Genomic DNA, 17,746 nt, shown 5'->3' with positions numbered 1-17,746 from the left:
AGAAAAGCTGAAGGACTCTTCACATACTTAATGGAATTATCAAGTGTAACAGCAACTCCATGTGGACTGTGTACCAATTTCCAGTGGAGATGTTGTTACTTTTGATGGTCACCAACTCGCGGAAAAGCATATCCAAAGACGGAAAAGCAGGATCACTTGATTCTCATGTAAGTAAGGAAAAAAGATAACGTGTCGTGCTACCTTCAAAAATGTGACACGTAATGATGAATTAACATCCATTTTCTTAAATCAAGTGTTTTGTCACATAAAATACCCAACAATGGAAGGAGATTAGTCAACATTAAGAAATGGTATTGGAGGTCATAGGATGTGACCCTTGAGCTGGACCCAGGCAATTGAAAGTTCTTCACCCTCTGCCTTGTCCTTGGAATGTGTGTTCTGCTTGCTTTCCCTCTGCTAGAAGCTGCCCAATGACACAGCCTTGAGAGAGTAAGGTGTTGTTGAGACCCTCTGGATGGTACATGTGACTGAAGGCCTCTATTATACACTTTAAGATTCTGGCAAGCAGGTGCAGAGATCTACTCACCTGGTGGCCGTCTAAGACAAGTCTTGTAAGTAACGTTCCCTTACTTATTAACACTGTCACCTACCAATCTGAAGTCCTCTGCTCTCTGCGTATGGGGCCAAGTTGGGAACTAACAAATGGTGTACAGGAGAATGACCTATAAATTGACAGACAATATGACTAACTGTGTCTGTCATTTCTATAGGCCAATATTCTGTATATCTCTGCTTCTTCAAAAATCAGAAACCAACAAACACCATGCAAGCAACACAAGAATCTGTAACACAACTATGTATTAACTACAAATAAAACATAAATGATACCTAATGAATATCTGTTGGTGTTTTTCTAATAAAGCTCACATTTATTTCGTCTAGCTTAAGTAAATCAATCAACCTATGTACCACTTTGCTGTCATGATTAAATAATGATCAAATGAACCTGTTTGATCTACTAATATATACACATATGGTCTACCTCAATCAATTCAAGGAAATTCCCTAAAAAACTTGTTCTCTTAATACCGAAAAGAATGAGAAACAGTGACAGTGGCCTATAAAAGACATTGCTTTAAAGAAAACTATCCAGCGTGGAATTTTAAACAATACTTGTGTATTTCTCTCAACTTTAATTCTTAATACAGGTATCAAGATATTAGCAGTTAATATCTGATCAAGTGTTCAATTAAAAATAAAAAGCACCAATACTTAGGCCAAAGCGTCTTGGCTCCAAATTGTAATAAAATTGAAATAGCTTTACAATGACTTCCTGGTCCCTAGAATCTAGTTTCTTTTCCTAAAACATACTCTTACTCCTCATGCGAACTTAAACATGTAAATTCCTTAACTCTGCATTCAAGTCTCACTACAGTTTGCTCGAAACAATCTTTCTTAATGTTTATCTTTCTGAAATTCCCCTCATATACCCTACAGCCCATTATGTTCCTATACATGTTATGCTTTCCCCCTCCAGGTTTTCGCTCCTACTGATCCCAGTACTGCAATTACCTAATCCATAAGGCTCTACTCAAATACCACATCCTCTGTGTATGAAGCAAATGAGCTGGTTTATGGTTTGGTATTTGCCCAAGGCATAGCCTCTAGTTTTCCTTCTGAGCCAAGCTGCCATAAAGGGTCAGATCACCAGAAAAGTAGTGACACAGCCAAATCGTGATGCAACCCATATTTCAATTTGAAAAGGAACTTCCACACAAATGATGCTAAGTACTACCTAATATGAGGCTATAAGTGATTAAAACAAAACAAAACAAAACAAGAAACCATTTTAATCAAACATTTAAAAAAATTCTAAATACATGTTCTCATAAAAGGACCACCTAAAGAAATACTGATACTGTTGACAACGAAAAGTAGAAACTTAAAAAAAAAAAAAGATAAGAAACCCGAGGTAGGGACATTCAACTCTACGTCTTCTGTTTCTTGAAGTCCCCATGACTAGATGGTCCTCATGCCCTCAAAACCCTTCCTGGATCCTCAACTAATAAAATGTGAAAACTCTTAGCAAAATGTGCTAAAACTCTTTACTCAAGTTAAAGCATAATTTAGTAAAAATTCCATTAATCAAATTAAAACAAAATTACTGAAACAAAATGAAAGCCTAGGATGTATTCCGAAGAGAAGTGATTAATATTTCCATTTCCACATCTGTTAGTAACAGCAACAATACAGAAACCCTCCCGAATTTACTAGAAGATAAACAAGCTAGACTACCACCTCATTAAGAACAGGGGTGACCACGTCAGTTTGTTCACTGCTTCAAAGGAACTTGTGTCTGCATTGGAAAAAAAATTTTCTTTTCACTGTATAAGCTTTTCTACTCTGAATTGTTAACTATGTCCATGTGTTATCTTTGCAAATTAAAAAAAAAAAAAAGGGAAAAAAAAGTTGGGAATGTAATCATCACTAGAATAAATGTAACTTTATACATTTAAATATATTATAGTCTCTTAAATTCTAAACCATCTAAACAATGACATAATGCCATTTCTACTGACAGGGACAGACAGTAGACTCAGAGTTAAGAGAGTGACTCTAATTCCTAAAGAAAAATTACACACCGGGATTCCCCCACTAAATACTATTTATCTTTGGATTCCACATACCTTATCTAGCAAGATGCTAGGCACACAGGAACAATGAATTCTCATTTAAAAAAAAAAAAAAAGAGCCTTTGCTTCTAAGTATCAATACCAAAAAAACATAGTTGTCAAAATTTCAATCATATGAAAGGATCTTTTTGAAATTTACGTTTTTATTCCCTCCTGCAAAAGATCATTTTAGACTGTTTTATGTAACATATCAGTTCTCAAAAGTCCACTATTTTTCCATTTTTAAAGAATATACAACTTGCTTTAAAATGCTGAAAAATTTTAGAAAGAGTTCTACCTGTTGATCAAGAATTCATCTTTTGTCTTATGATGAAACACAGGAATTGGAACACCCCAAACTCTTTGCCTTGATATACACCAATATGGCCGCCTGTCCATCATTTCAACCATGGCATTCAGGGCTGATCCAGGAATAAATGTCACTTTTTTTAACAATTCCTGCAATTGATTCACAAATCAAGTCCAGTGAGAGAAAGCAGAACAAATTTTCTAGGACTGTCACTATTTAGCCTAATACAGTTCTTTATTTTAGATGTTTATTCTTATTCACATATCCTCTCAACCATCTACCCCACACACAAAAATCTTAAAAAACGATTCCAGAGCAAAGTTAAAACGGCCACAAAGGACCTAAAAAATAACATCAAGAGCAGGCATCATCATCTTTAGAGGATGTGACAAAAGATTTTATATCAATTTCCAAGCACACTAGATCAAAACTGGTAATAACAAGTTGGTAGAAATATCATTAAACTACAGTTAAAAAATTCAATTCAAACTTGACTTCAACATTTGTTATAAAAATGCTTAAAAAAATAAGCTACTGTCATTGGTTGAAAAATAAGGATTACAGTATAACCCAATTTTACATAGAATGGTTTAAAACATAAAAAAACACTTTCTCAGAATAAGTTACTTGCTATTTATTTACTTACTATCTCTCAAGAACCCTCCCTGCCTCCACCCCACAAGTTGTAAACTACTATAGCATTTGATTTCATTTCATTTGTCACTTACCAAAAGATACATTATATAGCAAAAATGTTTGGTAAAAATCTCAAAAAAGGCCCAAGTATGTTAACTTCATTTTTTTCTTTAAATCTCTCTGTCCATTAGTAAGAGCATTTTTATATTTTCAGTTTCATGTTTAGTTTCCTCACGTACCTGAACTACCAGACCCCCCCCCAAAACCATTTGTAGCACCACCTACTGGCAGAATGGCAACATCTGCAATCTACAAAATGGGAATACTGATGGGTATTTGATTTTGTTAAGGAATAATGATTACTTTTTAAGGTGGTGATAATGGCATTGGAATTATGTTTTAAAAAGTCTTTATTTTTCAGTAATATATACTGAAGTATTTACGGGAGAAATAATGCCTGAAATTTGCTTAAAATAATCAAATGGGTAGGGATTAAAAAAGAATGGTAGGAGGGGTGTAGATAAAACCAAAATTGGCCAGAAGTTGATTATTGTTGAAGTTGGGTGATAGAAACATGGAAGTACATCACTATTCTCTCTATTTCTGCAAAGAGCAATTGAAAATAGTATATGAAGACATTAAAAAAATATTTGGCTTCACCATACTACATCAGACTTGGATGTTCTGAAGCCATCTTTGCAGAGCTGGAAGTTACAAATTTTAATATTTACAAATAAGGAAAATAGGCTTCATTGGAAGGCAAAACACAAACACCAGTCCATATCACAGCTGTCCACTCTACAGGAATACAGAAAATGTAAATTGTTACGCATAGCTTTGGCAAGGGCCCCAAACTGCCAGGCCAACAAATGAACATATGACAAAATATGGTAATATGTTAGATGCAAGCTATAAAGCAAAATGTCTGTATGTTCAGTCTGGTTAATAAAGATATATTTGAGCTCTTTCATTCAACAGAATCAAGTTATTTGTTGATTCTGTTTGTTGATTCAACACTAATACGCACACATACTGAATGAAAGAGCTCAAATATTAATATTTAGAACACCAGTTGAAAAGTATTTATTAACACAACACCACAACTTTTCAAATGGATTGCAATGTCAATCTTAAGGAAGCCAAGGGTTTTAAAAGCATTGTTTGAATGCTTATGTGCCCTACTACTGTTCTGGAAACTTTCATTCACTTACTCCGTGAGGTAAGCATTATTACCACCTTTACATAGATGAGGCAACACATTCTGAGGGGGTTAAACAACTTGCCAAACTCAGTCCTGTCCTAATTCTGTACTTCCACTACACTAGGCAGGAAATTTGGGCAAGTCCCTGAACCCCTAGAAGCCTCATTTTCCGCATGTGTATAATGAAAGAATGGAAATCCAAGTTCCTTCCAGATCTAAAATTCTACTATTTTACAAGTAACCTTTTCTATTCCCTAAACCCACCTCAACCTCATATGCAACCCTTCCACACTGAGGTCATGAAAACCCAAACCTTGTAGTAGGATGTCTTTTATACCTTGGCTGTAGACTTAAGATCCGTGATATTGACAAACCACTGCTTGCTGGCACGAATAACCACTGGTTTCTTAGTCCTCCAGTCATAGGGATAGCTGTGTACCACGTTTTCCTCTTTCAACAAAGTCTTTGCGGCCTGAAGCATCTTTATAACTTTTTTTAAAAAATCCATAACAATTTACATTAGACATAATTTAAAAGTACTATGAAAATCCTAGGAACTCTCTAACCTCCCAAGGAGTATACTAAATCTGGTGACAGTCAGTAAGAGTAACCACCTACCAGGTATCAAAGGCATTAACCTGGGAATCTCCTGGCAAGAAATGCAAGGACTGTAAAACCGTAGTCAGAATCCAAATTATGCCACTCCCATCGCTCTTCACTTCAAAGATGAACAGGATATAGTTAGAATTCTACATTCAAAATCGAGTCATAATCTTTCATACCATCACTCTTAAAATGGTCTCCAGGCCAGAAGAAACCAGATGTAGTGGGTTGAATTTGGACCCAGAAAAAGATACGTTCAAGTCCTAACCCCTTAGGTACATGGGAATGTGACCTTATTTGGAAATAGGGTCTTTGTACACATAATCAAGTTAAGATGAGGTCACACTGCATTAGAGTGGGTCCCAAATCCAATGACTGGTGTCCTTCTAAGAAGAGGAGAGGACACAGGGACACACAAGAGCAAAGAAGGACCTGTGACAATGGAGGTAGCGACTGGAGCCACACAGCTGTAAACCAGGGAATGGTTTAGAAACCAACGTTCCCAGGAACCACCCGAAGCTCGGAAGAGGCAGGAAGGACTCTTCCACAGAGCTCTCAGGGGGAGCACGGCCTTGCCCACACCAATTCCAGACTTCCAGCTTCCAGAACTGTTGTTTCCAGCCAGAAATTCATGGTAATTTGTTATCGTGGCCTTGGGAAACTAATCCACCACTAGCCTTAGTCTTCAGTGTGGGCAAAGAAAGGTTTTCACAGCACGTGGTCCCTGGATCCGTATTCACAGAAAGGCAGAAAGACAACTGAAGACTGAAGGACTCCCAAGATCGTCTTAGTAAACCAGGTCATGTGGGTCTGTGATTGACACGGGTTACAAAAGGCGTCAGGAGTGTCTGATTCAGGCACATTCTAGCCCCAGGCTGAGTTTAGCCTCCAGGAAACCAATACTGCTGATGATTATCTCTAGCTCTGAATAACATCATTCCCAGCTGACTGCCCTGATCTGCTTAAATGGAGCAACTTCAAAGCAAAAGATGAAAGGGTCCCAAACTCTATTTCAAACCATGTGGCAAAATAAAATATAATTTTAGCTTATTGTTTCTGTTGAAAGTATAAGATGGGAGAATAACTAGTAAAGGTTACTGCTGGCTGCTTTTCAGAAAAAATATATTTATGGTAGCGACATAGACAACACTTACCTACATCTGTTCCCTCTTCAAGGACTGCCTTCTTGTGAAGGTCAGGACCTGCCACCGCTGTGAAAACCCCATCTTCATCCACCAAACAATCCTACAAAGTGTCATTTTGAACCATTATTTTCATCTTATGACAATATCTGGCCAAACAATATATATATAAAACATCTTCGTTTAGACTACTCTTCCACGACACGGAAAATGTGGGTAGGTACTTCTTTTCAGTTAAAAGGAATTTGTAAATTTATACATTTAAATCACCAAAGGCAAAAATGTCTTATTAAAGCATGTACCTGAAGTCTAAAAACAAACAGTAAAGTATACTTAAACCATCTTTAATTTGGTGTCTTTTAAGGTACAGATCTATGACAATGTACATACATTGTGATGACTGAAACTCACCTGTTAACTAAATGGAAAAACGTGCTAAGTCACTGGTGTGTATAATATAAATTTAAAGAGGACTGTTTCGGTTTTAAAAAAATAACTATACTTTTCAACAAGTAAAACTAGTAAAATCCACTTGCCAGTGTTCAGGGACTAAAAGTAATTGTCTATGTGACTTAATACTTGAAAGAAAAAAACTGCCCCCATTTAATAAATATTCTTCAATTTTAACTTTGTGCTGATAATTGTGTTAATTCTAGGAAGTCTTTCTCAATTAGTATGAATTAACAAGGCTTTAGTATATTGCACAAACCTAAACATTTCACACTTATGAAGAAATGATTTATTATCAAAACATAAAGATGTCAGATTTATCACTTTAATTCTACAAAAGCAATAATTAGAAAGAGAAAGGGTACCGTGGGCAGGTTGTGCTGGGAAGCTACACTGTAGTCTTCCATGCCATGAGCTGGGGCTGTGTGAACCAGTCCTGTTCCTTTGGTCATGGTCACGTGATTTGCAGGTAAAAGAGGAGAGATTTTATCAGGCATTAAAGGATGAGCACAAGTACCATTTTCCAAATCTGCACCTGTGGGGAAAGAAAACCACAATTAAGAATCCTTTCATATGGCAGTCCTTTAAGAATAGCTATTTGGATAAATAAATATTTTAAAGTAAATTTGTACATTCTACACTATACAAAGGCCATTTGTCCAATTTTACATTGGATATTTGCCAGAAATATTTTTTTACCTTTTGTGCCTTTGTCAATGTTCATATTTTTCTATACTCCTATCATGTTTAATATATGTTCTCCTTTACTGCAATCAACATAAAACAGGTTCCAGAAAGGCAGAAGCCACATCTGTTTTGATTCAGAATGAGCAATGTTCAGCAAAGTACTGAACTCAAATTAGCCCAATATTTTGAGGACTGTGATGGTCAGAATATCTATAAATTTTCACCTGTAAATGTTGAAATAACTTCAAATGATGTTTTCAACGTAGAAGCAACAGACGTTACTTTATCTGCAGCCAGGATGTAGAGGTCTCCAGATTTGGAACATTTCACAACAGCATAACTAAAATAGAATTTTAGGAGAAAATTACTAGCAATGAAAAAAGAAAAGCCACAGATAGTTTTTCTAAAATGATGTAAAACATTTTCAACGCTAACTTCAAAATCAAAAAAGTGCTATTTTCCAAGGACTGCATCCGTTACATTTCTGTTTTGTTTTCCCAAAAAGGGGGAAACAAGGTCTTAAACGGCATCACCTAAAGCTTAATAAAATCTATATGAACATAATTATAACTCACTAACTTTTAAGAGGATAATGATGAAATAAATTCAAAATAATGCTAATGGAATCAATCCTATTTGTCGATAAAATAAAAAAAATGCGATCATACACTTACTTTGCATCTGGCATATAACAAACAGCCTGATTGGCTGGAATTGTCCAAGGCTGTGTGGTCCAGACTAAAATACTAACAGGAGATGAACCATCTGTGAAAATCAAATTTTAAATATGTTAGCAAGTGTTACAATTCCCTAACTTTAATAAACCAAAGCAATGAATACATTATACCTAGAAGAGATGCCAATTTAGGAGAAGATTTCAAGAGAGGGAATTTTACATATATTGAGCGACTGACATGCTCAGGATTATACTCCAGTTCCGCTTCAGCCAGTGCAGTCCTAAGGTTTAAAAACATTAGACATAAGTATTTGGAAAGCTTACAAAATTTCTCCTTTATCAAAAACACATAAATACCTCGATGACGGAGACCAAAACACAGGTTTGTAAGATCGATAAATCAAGCCCTATAAAAAGAACGATATTGATTAGATGAAAGCTTGAATTTTCTGACTTACAATTTAATACACTTGAAGGAAAAAGTACTTCATTACCTTATCATACATTTGGTAGAAAATTCTCAACTGTTGGGCCTCATACTTTCCATCAAATGTATAGTAGCAATTATTCCAATCTGCCATTATTCCCCAACGAATAAAAGCTGATCTTTGTTTCTCAATTGCTGCTTTCGCAAATGATCTAGCTAAAAAAAGAAAAAAAAAAGAAAAAAAATGAAGAAAGAATATTTTTGAAAACCAATAAATTCAAATTCTCAAACATGATTTAGCATGTATCTCTCTAAATGCAGATATTGTACACAATTTAGATCATAAAATTTATTTAACAGGAAAATTATTTTGAAAGGTGTTCAAATTCTAAAATTAACTAGAATTTCAAAAGCTAATATATTTGTTACCATCTTCTGTATTTTCCAGGCTTTCTACAATGAACTTACACTTAGAACAAATAAACTAGAAAAATTATTCTTCATTATTTTTTAATTTAAGAATAATTATTTCATTATACACTAAAAAATTAATCAGTACCTCCAGTCTAAGCCAATAATAAGATGTTTCATAAAGTTAAAAAATCTTCATGATCATATCCAAACAATAGTTTAATATATAAGAATAGAAGATTCCTCCCTGACATTCTACTAAAGAATCAAATAGATTAACTTAAAATATATTTGCATTTTAAAATGTACTTTTGTTTTTATCACCTGAAATAATAGGTCAACAGCCTTGGCCAGAAAAGTAAATAAAAACACTGACAAAAATAATAATTTCACAAAATATGAAGACTACAGAACTGAAAAATGTACTTGGAAATGCTTACAAATATTTCCTTCAATCTCTAAACATAAGTTCTCACGAAGGTCAAACAAAATCTGAATTTTCTGTGACACACCGTGGCTTCCAACAGATCTCATTATAACAACAACAAAATACCATAGAAGGTATCTTGAATAAAGCACTGACTTTTCCAAGGCACCAGTGTTTACAAATATCATTTTAAAACAGAAACAGAGATTACTTACCTTTCTCTCTAATTTCCACAGCTGAAAGATTCTGAGCTTTTCCACCGAGTTCTGATAATACTTTTATTTCAATGGGTAACCCATGACAATCCCAGCCGGGCATAAAATGTATTTTGGAACCTCTCATCATATGGTATCGATTGGCTATATCTTTCAAAATCTGCAAAGAAAATGATATTCATCATGCATACATAAAGTACATATCCAGCAATTTATATTATCTTCTCCATGTCATTTTTAAAAACTGGGACAGCCCAATTTTTATAGAAAGTAACCTATTAAACCTCCTAATTCAAGTTCTACATAACTATAGGAATAACAGATATTTGAAGTTTTAAAATGCCATTAACCCCCCAAAATAAATCAAAGAACAAAAGACTTCAAAGTGAAAAACATTATGCCCAAAATTACTACTTTGTTTGTAAAGTTGGAATATGCAAATAAGCAGCCCATACCGCCTCTTTAAGAAATATTTTTTACCTTCTAAAAACCAGAGTCAATTACAAAGTTGCTTTACTCTTATGAAAATCATTAATGTAAGTAATTCAATATTATTTACATTTAGCTAAGAAATATTATAGAATCAATGCAGAATTCATAATGCACTCAGACTACTGAATTACCAAAACTCTTATAGAACAGTAGACCTCTTCTAGCTATACTACGTAGGTCTATAACTGATTTACCTTTCTTAGTTCATTTTAGGTACTAGAGAGGAGGAGAGCCTGATTTAAGAACATATTACCATTATAAAATGGAAGACCAAAGGCAAAGGATAGGTTTGGTTCCAAGCTCAATTTCCTTCTTCCCAAAAGAAAACACTGTAGGAGTCCAGAAAATTATTTCCTCCTTTCCACATCTATCAAAAGTAGAAAAGATATTACACATTCCTTCCACCCCTTCCCCTACTTAAAACTCTAATTTTCAAACTTCTTTCCAAAGGGTAGGAGGGAGCCTTGCGACCTGGGTGATACTCGCATGACATAAAAATTCATCTAGTTATATATGTTTAAGATCTGTACACGAGGACCTAACACCGTGGTCCTCGGTTCGATTCCTACCTGGGCCAGTGAGCTGTGCCCTCCGCAACTAGAATGAAGTCAATGAGCTGCCGCTGAGCTCCTGGATGGCTCAGTTGGTTGGAGCGCGTCCTCTCAACCACAAGGTTGCCAGTTTGACTCTGGCAAGGGATGGTGGGCTGTGTCCCCTGCAACTAACAATGGCAACTGGACCTGGAGCTGAGCTGCGCCCTCCACAACTAAGATTGAAAGGACAACTTGACTGGGAAAAGTCCCCAAAATACATACTGTTCCCCAATAAAATCCTGTTCTCCTTCCCCAATAAAATCTTAAAAAAAAAAAAAGCTTTAAAAAAAAAGATCTGTACACTTCACTTTAGGGATATCATTGAAATCAATCAACTTATAAATAACCTCCTTCCCACTTAATCCTATGTGAAAATTATTTATTTATTATTAGTTCTTTACCAATAAAATATAAACTCTTTGAAATCAGAGATCCTATCTGTCCTCTTCACAGCAAAAGAAAACAACAACAAAAAAAAGGCAACCTACCAAATCGGGAAAAAATATTTGTAAACCATCTATCTGATGAGGGGTTAATATCCAAAAAATATAAAGAACTCCTACAACTCAACAGCAAAAAAGAAAAAGCAAATAATCCAATTTAAAAACTGGCTAAGGCCTTAAACATACATTTTTTCCCAAAGACATACAAATGGCCAAGAAGGACATAGAAAGATGCTCAATATCACTCATAATTAGGGAAATGCAAATCAAAAGTACAATGAGCGATCACCTCACAGCGTCAGAATGGCTATCATCAAAAAGACAAGAAATAACAAGTGTCGGTGAGGATATGGAGAAGGGAATCCTTGTGCACTGTTGATGGGACTCTCCCCTTCCTTTACTTCAGACCAGTCACACTGGCTTCCTCAAACACACCAGGAAAACGTTCACCTCCAGGTCTTGGCACTTGGCTTTTCTTACCCCAGGGAGCTCCAGCAGCTCCATCCCTGGCTTCTTTGAGGACTTGACACAAATGCCACCTTTTCAATGAGGGAGACATCCTAGACCAAGTTAATAAAATCACAAATTGCCCACCTGACCCTCCCGATTGTTCTTTCCTGGTTTTATTTTCCTCCACTATTGTGTTAGTCAGTTTGGGCTGCTGTAACAGAACAGCATAAACTGGGTGGCTTAAACAACAGAAATTCATTTCTCACTGTTCTGGAGTCTGTGGAGTCCAAAATCAAGGCACCGGCAAATTCGGATCTGGTGAGGCCCGCTTCAGGTTCACAGTCCACCTCCTTGCTAGGACCTCACAGGGCATAAGGGAGCTCACAAGGGAGCTTTCTGGGGTCTCTGTGGTAAGGGCACTAATCCCACTGCTGACCTAATCACCTCCCAAAGACCCCACCTCCAAATAGCATCACATGAGGGATTAGGTTTCAACATGTGAATTTCGGAGAAGAAACAAATATTCAGGATATAGCAACTATCTAGTATACATTTTATCTTATGGACGTCTTCCATGACTAGAACATAAGCTCCAAAAGGACAAGACTTATCTTTATTTTATTTGCTGCTCTTACCAGAGTCTAGAACAATACCTGGCACATACATAGTAGGTGCTCAGTAATTATTTATTGAATAAAATATTTACTAATGTGAAATAACAATAAGCTCAAAGAAAATACCAGTGACGCTATGTTTCACACAGTACTAAAATGGTTAATTGCTGCTTTCTATGAAGACATTCCAGTTTTATGTATTAATACAAATTTATACAGTTGTCATAGTATTAGAATACACTTTCATAAAGTGATTTTAAATAAAGGTTTTCCCCTCAAGTTTTATAAACTTCATTATAATTAATTACCTTATTTAAAGCATGTCCAACATGAGGGTCACCATTTGCATACGGAGGTCCATCATGAAGACAAAATTCTGTCTTAACTTTTCTTTCTCTTTGCCAGGAATAAAGTTCTGAAAATCCACATTTCTGTTTTAAAAGGACAATAATGTCTGAATATCATATAAATACATACTGCTGAATCTTACCATAAATAACAGCCAGCACTTATTTCTTATCTCATTCCAACATTTCCAAAATGCCCATCTGAGTACTCTTCCTTCAAAGCCTTTCAATAAATAGCTTACCCATGGACTTCAGATTGAAGTCTAAACTCCTTAAAACAGTGACCCTACAAAGGTTTGGTACCATTAAATTCTTGGGCAGTCTCTTCAGCACTCCCCACCCCCCACCCCAGTCCTGCCACGCGGAAGGACCCAGAGATTACCAACCCCCACCCACTCATGTCTAATTCTTGCTCTCCTTTGATCTGAACCCTGGCTACCTCTAAATCTGGAACAACACTCAGCAATCCCACCCCACTTCCTTCAACTGCTGTGTGACCTTGCCCAAGTCACTTTGCCCTAATGGGCCTGCTTCCCTTTTATTTTTTTTTTTAATGTTAATATCCATTTGGTATGAAGACGAAAGAGTAAACATTTGAAACTGTCAGTTCCTGGCATACAGAAGGTACTGGATAAAAAAAAAAAAATTAAGTTACTTTAAAAAATTAGATGGCCAAAATAGGTTTGAATGTAGAACTCTGATGACTATCTGAACATTTAAGCTAACATAGTTGCTTAACCGATAGATACATCCTTAATATCAGGGATTTTAAAGACTAGAATTCGAGAAACTAACAAGTGCATCTCTGCACTTTTCAGTCTAATGCAGGAGGCAGACGCACCGTTTAGGAAGAGCCCTCTGAAAGGAAGGACCGCTGCTTTATCCTGCAAACAAGTCGTAATTCCAACTAGAGACCTACTAACACCACACAGGTAAGCGTGCACTTGTCCTCACAACCGAATGTTTATGTACATGTGTACATGTTAGCTTACTTTTTACAGCCTCCACCTTCGACCTGTTTTGTCCACGCTAAACAGGGGGCTTACATGTAATACCTGCTGCTGTCTGAGCATCGCTTGTTTCCCCTGCAATACTCTGTTCCGGAACCTGCTGCCCTTTAGGGACTTACAAGTTGAAGCTTTCAGCCAATGACACTTGAGGGCAGCGGATGGTGTCCACTGCTCAGGTCACAGGTCCCCCGTGCCCAGGAGGCTGGAGGCCGGGGCCCAGTCCCACGCCCCGGGCGCGCCGGTTTCCCCGCCGAGGCCCCGCGCGGCGCGCAGGCGGGGCCCGTACCTGCTGGATGTCCAGCTCCGTGTCGGGCTGCTGGCGGCCCAGCAGTTTCATGGGGAAGCTGGTCTGGGGCAGCAGCACCGTGTCCCGATACCTGCCATTACTCGAGTTCTGCGGCTGGTTGCTGGCCCCGGTGATCGAGCGCACCAAAAGCCCCCTCGTCATCCCACGCCACCCCGGACCACAGGGAAGGCGGAGCGGCCCCCACAAATTCCGGGCCACAGCCAGGGCCGCCGGCCCCGGCCCGCGAGGACGCAGCCCCCAACGCATGGCGGGCCAACCCCAGCCTCCCGGTGACAGCCGATCCTCGGCTCCCGCCCGGGATCTCAGCAACAGGGACCTCAAAAAACACCCCTGAAAGCCGTGTAGGAGTGCGCATGCGCGCGGGACACGGAAGGGGCGGGGAGCACAGTTCTCCCGAGTCCGCGACAGTATTGCCAGCTCCGGGTCACGGCTGGAGCCGCCGCAGGGCGGGGCTGGCTCCGAGGGGCGGGGCTGGCTCCGAGGGGCGGGGCTGGCTCCGAGGGGCGGGGCTGGCTCCGAGGGGCGGGGCTGGCTCCGAGGGGCGGGGCTAAATGTGGCCATGTGTTGCTGCAGGATGAGATTCCGATTTCAATCACAGCGCCCCGCCTTTTAAAAAAATATGTATTTTTATTTAACCCAGTATGTCCAAGATATTATCATTTCAACATATAATTACTATAAAGTTATAAATATTTTGCATTTTCTCTCTATAGTAACTCTTCGAAATTTGTTATGTATTTCACATATACAGCCCACCTCGATTTGGGATAGTAACTTGTCAAAGTCAACAACCACACGGGGCTAATGGCACTGTTTTAGCGAGCACAAAGTTCATACCAATATTACAAATCAACCTAATTCTTTTTCAGATTCCCTCTATCTGTTACGTTCCACTCCTATTTTGCTCTATTTAGTTGTCCAGGTGATCATAGTTCACAATTATTACCTTTTCATTGTAACTTTTACCTCTTGGGGACGGTCTTCGTAATCATAGCACACAACATCTAGAAGATTTGGCTCACGTAAATTAAAAGACAAATTTTCAAGAAAATGAAAAGAAAATTTTATATGGAAAGTGATACCGCAAAGTGAGAAGACAAGTGGCAAATAGTAAGCACTCCATCAATGTCAGCCTTTCGCCAAGCACTGTCCCCAGCTCTTTACCTGGATTAATTAGTTTAATCTTCAAACCCCATGAAGTGAAGACATAACATGCCAAAACGACCTTGTGAGGTGAGGTAGGTAGTATGAATATTCCTATTTTACAGGAAAGGAGACTGAAGCATGTAGAGTAATTTTCCCAAAATCACACAACTAAGAAGTAACATAGCTGGAATTCAAATCCAGGCAGCTGGCTTCCAGTGTCCGCATAATCACCACGCTATATTGACTCTCCTACACTATATAGCCATACCTCACAGATACTGGGAGTTTGGTTCCGGACCATGGTAATAAAGCCAGTCATAATCTTTTTGCTGGTGGAGGGTCTTGCCTTCAGATTGTAAAAAATGCAATATCTGTGACGCACAATAAAGAGAAGTGCAATAAAACAAGGCATGCCTTTCTCTTTCCACCTGTTATATTTATAGGCAGTGTTTATCTTTAAACTAATTCATGCCGACCATACTTGCTATGTAATTATATAACTTTATTATACAAATCAACAGATGATTAAAATGGTACGTTTTCTTATTTTTTTTTTTACAATGAAATGGTTTTACTTAACTCACTGAGTTATTATGAAAATCAAATTAGGTTGTGTAGGTAAAAGCATTCTCAAACTACGTAGTAATTTACTATTTCCATGTAATAGTAGCTATTTACTGATATTGCTCTCTGATAAGCTTTTTTAAAAATAGAAATTACAGTGGTACCTCGGTTTTTGAACATCTCCATTGATGAACATTTTGGTTTATGAATGCCGTAAACCTGGAAGTAAATGCTTCAGTTTTCGAACACGATTCAGAAGTCAAACATGTCACACGGCTTCCACTGAGTGCAAGATCTTGAGGCCTAGCTGTCGGCTGTTTTCAAACGTTTCAGAACTTGTGGATTACGTTCAAAAACCGAGGTACCACTGTATTTGTTTCTCATTACAAACGTTTGGGAGTTACATAAAAGCACACAGAAACAAAAATCATTCACTAACTACTCTCCCCAAAACCAATGTTGTTGTTTTTTCCTAATGCAAAAGTAATTACTTTTATGAAAAGCTGAAAGCTCTGGAAAGCCCAGTAAAGACATGTCTCTAAAAACCGAAGACAAACTGCTGTTGAATTGGGTGAAGCTAAAACAAGTGTAAAATGGTGGGGAAAAATTTATAAGGATTCTGTGCTTAGAGTTTTAATAAGTGTCTGCATTTGACAACTAGATAGTACATTACGCTCTGCGTTATCCAGAGAGATAAAACAAAACTCCAGTCTAAAGATCTATGCTCTAAAAAAAGGACTAGACAGATGCATTCTTTGCATCTTTTTAACAATGAGGATGTAGTCATAAATTACTTATTTAATTTTAAAATGTATAAAAATAAAGTAGTATCTTTATTGTGTCAACAAAATTTTGCTGCCACCAATCCAATGCCAACAGGAGTTCCCAACCTGGGATGCTGTAAAAAGAGAGACTTTTTCCAGTTGAAGTTTGCCCACCTGAGACCCACGCAACCTCCAGAGGAAACTAAAACATATGTATGCTCCCCTGAGGCACCAGGACAGCCCATTTTATAGAGAAAGTACCCACCCTGGTCCCAGAATGGACCAATTTTATGCAAATGAGGAATCCAAATTTGCAGTTTGATTGGTTCAAATGGCACTGTTCTGATTGGTCAGAATCATGTTGTGCATTCTGATTGGTCATTATGGAGCTGCTCTGATTGGTCAGTTATGATACAAATGAGGATATATCTGTGCATTTCTGATTGCTTTGGACAGGACTCAGCCCATTGCTTGAAAGGCAATACCAGGAACTTCTTTATGAGGGTCAGCTGAGATGGCAGGAGCACAGTGCAGAAGGCTGACAACTCTGGCTTTTCCCTGAAATGCAAAGTGCGTGAGAGGCCTCTGCCAGCAGTGGCTCCTAAACTCTGGTTATGATTTTGAGCTCAGCAAACCACAAGGAGTCATTCTTGTATAATCCTTCTTGGGGTCAATAATTGATACAAAGGACACTTCTAACAATACAAAGTACTGTTCCTTTTGATAATTTTTCTTGTTCTGAATTCTACTCTATCTGATAAAATACTGCCATACCTTGGAGATATTGCAGATTTTGTTCCAGACCACCATAATAAAGCAAGTATTGCAACGAAGGGAGTTGTAATCTTTTTGCTCGTGCAAAGTTTTGCCTTCAATTTATTTAAAAACAAAACAAAACAAAGCACACCAGTGAAACACAATAAAATGAGGTATACCTGTAATGGATTTTGTTTTCTAAGCAATTGGAGAATTTGTCTTTAAGTGGAGGAGTTTAAACAATTTACATTTACTGTTATGGTATGTTTACTATGAACTCTGACATCTTACTGCACGTTATTTGTTATATATTCTAATCAGTGCCTTGCTTTTTAATACTGAAAAAAGAATCGTTGGCTATTCTCTCTGCTCTTCTTATCGCATACCTGGCTCCCACACGCAGGCAATACAAAGCAGGTACAGGTGTGCTCCTCAAATATAT

At 37.6% G+C, this 17,746-nt stretch overlaps 1 protein-coding gene across 2 annotated transcripts in view; it reads right to left on the bottom strand.

The window, feature by feature from the left end:
- Nucleotides 1-14,436, bottom strand: part of IARS2 (isoleucyl-tRNA synthetase 2, mitochondrial) — a 33,089-nt gene extending 18,653 nt beyond the window's left edge. For both annotated transcript variants that reach the window (XR_013992676.1, XM_081039427.1), the window contains exons 1-12: nucleotides 14,054-14,436; nucleotides 12,719-12,841; nucleotides 9,819-9,978; nucleotides 8,833-8,981; nucleotides 8,696-8,745; nucleotides 8,510-8,619; nucleotides 8,337-8,427; nucleotides 7,887-8,002; nucleotides 7,341-7,510; nucleotides 6,538-6,628; nucleotides 5,118-5,269; nucleotides 2,932-3,092 (exon numbers count right to left, since the gene is read on the bottom strand). Coding sequence is in view for 1 of the 2 variants with exons in the window: in XM_081039427.1 (XP_080895553.1) it covers nucleotides 2,932-3,092; nucleotides 5,118-5,269; nucleotides 6,538-6,628; nucleotides 7,341-7,510; nucleotides 7,887-8,002; nucleotides 8,337-8,427; nucleotides 8,510-8,619; nucleotides 8,696-8,745; nucleotides 8,833-8,981; nucleotides 9,819-9,978; nucleotides 12,719-12,841; nucleotides 14,054-14,320 (1,640 nt within the window). In the remaining variant the exon portion in view is untranslated. The remainder of the gene's footprint in view (nucleotides 1-2,931; nucleotides 3,093-5,117; nucleotides 5,270-6,537; nucleotides 6,629-7,340; nucleotides 7,511-7,886; nucleotides 8,003-8,336; nucleotides 8,428-8,509; nucleotides 8,620-8,695; nucleotides 8,746-8,832; nucleotides 8,982-9,818; nucleotides 9,979-12,718; nucleotides 12,842-14,053) is intronic.
- Between the last annotated feature and the right edge of the window lie 3,310 nt (nucleotides 14,437-17,746).

The sequence above is a fragment of the Rhinolophus hipposideros genome, assembly GCF_964194185.1.
Source record: "Rhinolophus hipposideros genome assembly, chromosome: 26".
Classification (NCBI taxonomy): Eukaryota; Metazoa; Chordata; class Mammalia; order Chiroptera; family Rhinolophidae; genus Rhinolophus; species Rhinolophus hipposideros.
The sequence above is the reverse complement of the archived record's forward strand: the minus strand, read 5'-3'. Positions and strand labels throughout refer to the sequence as shown.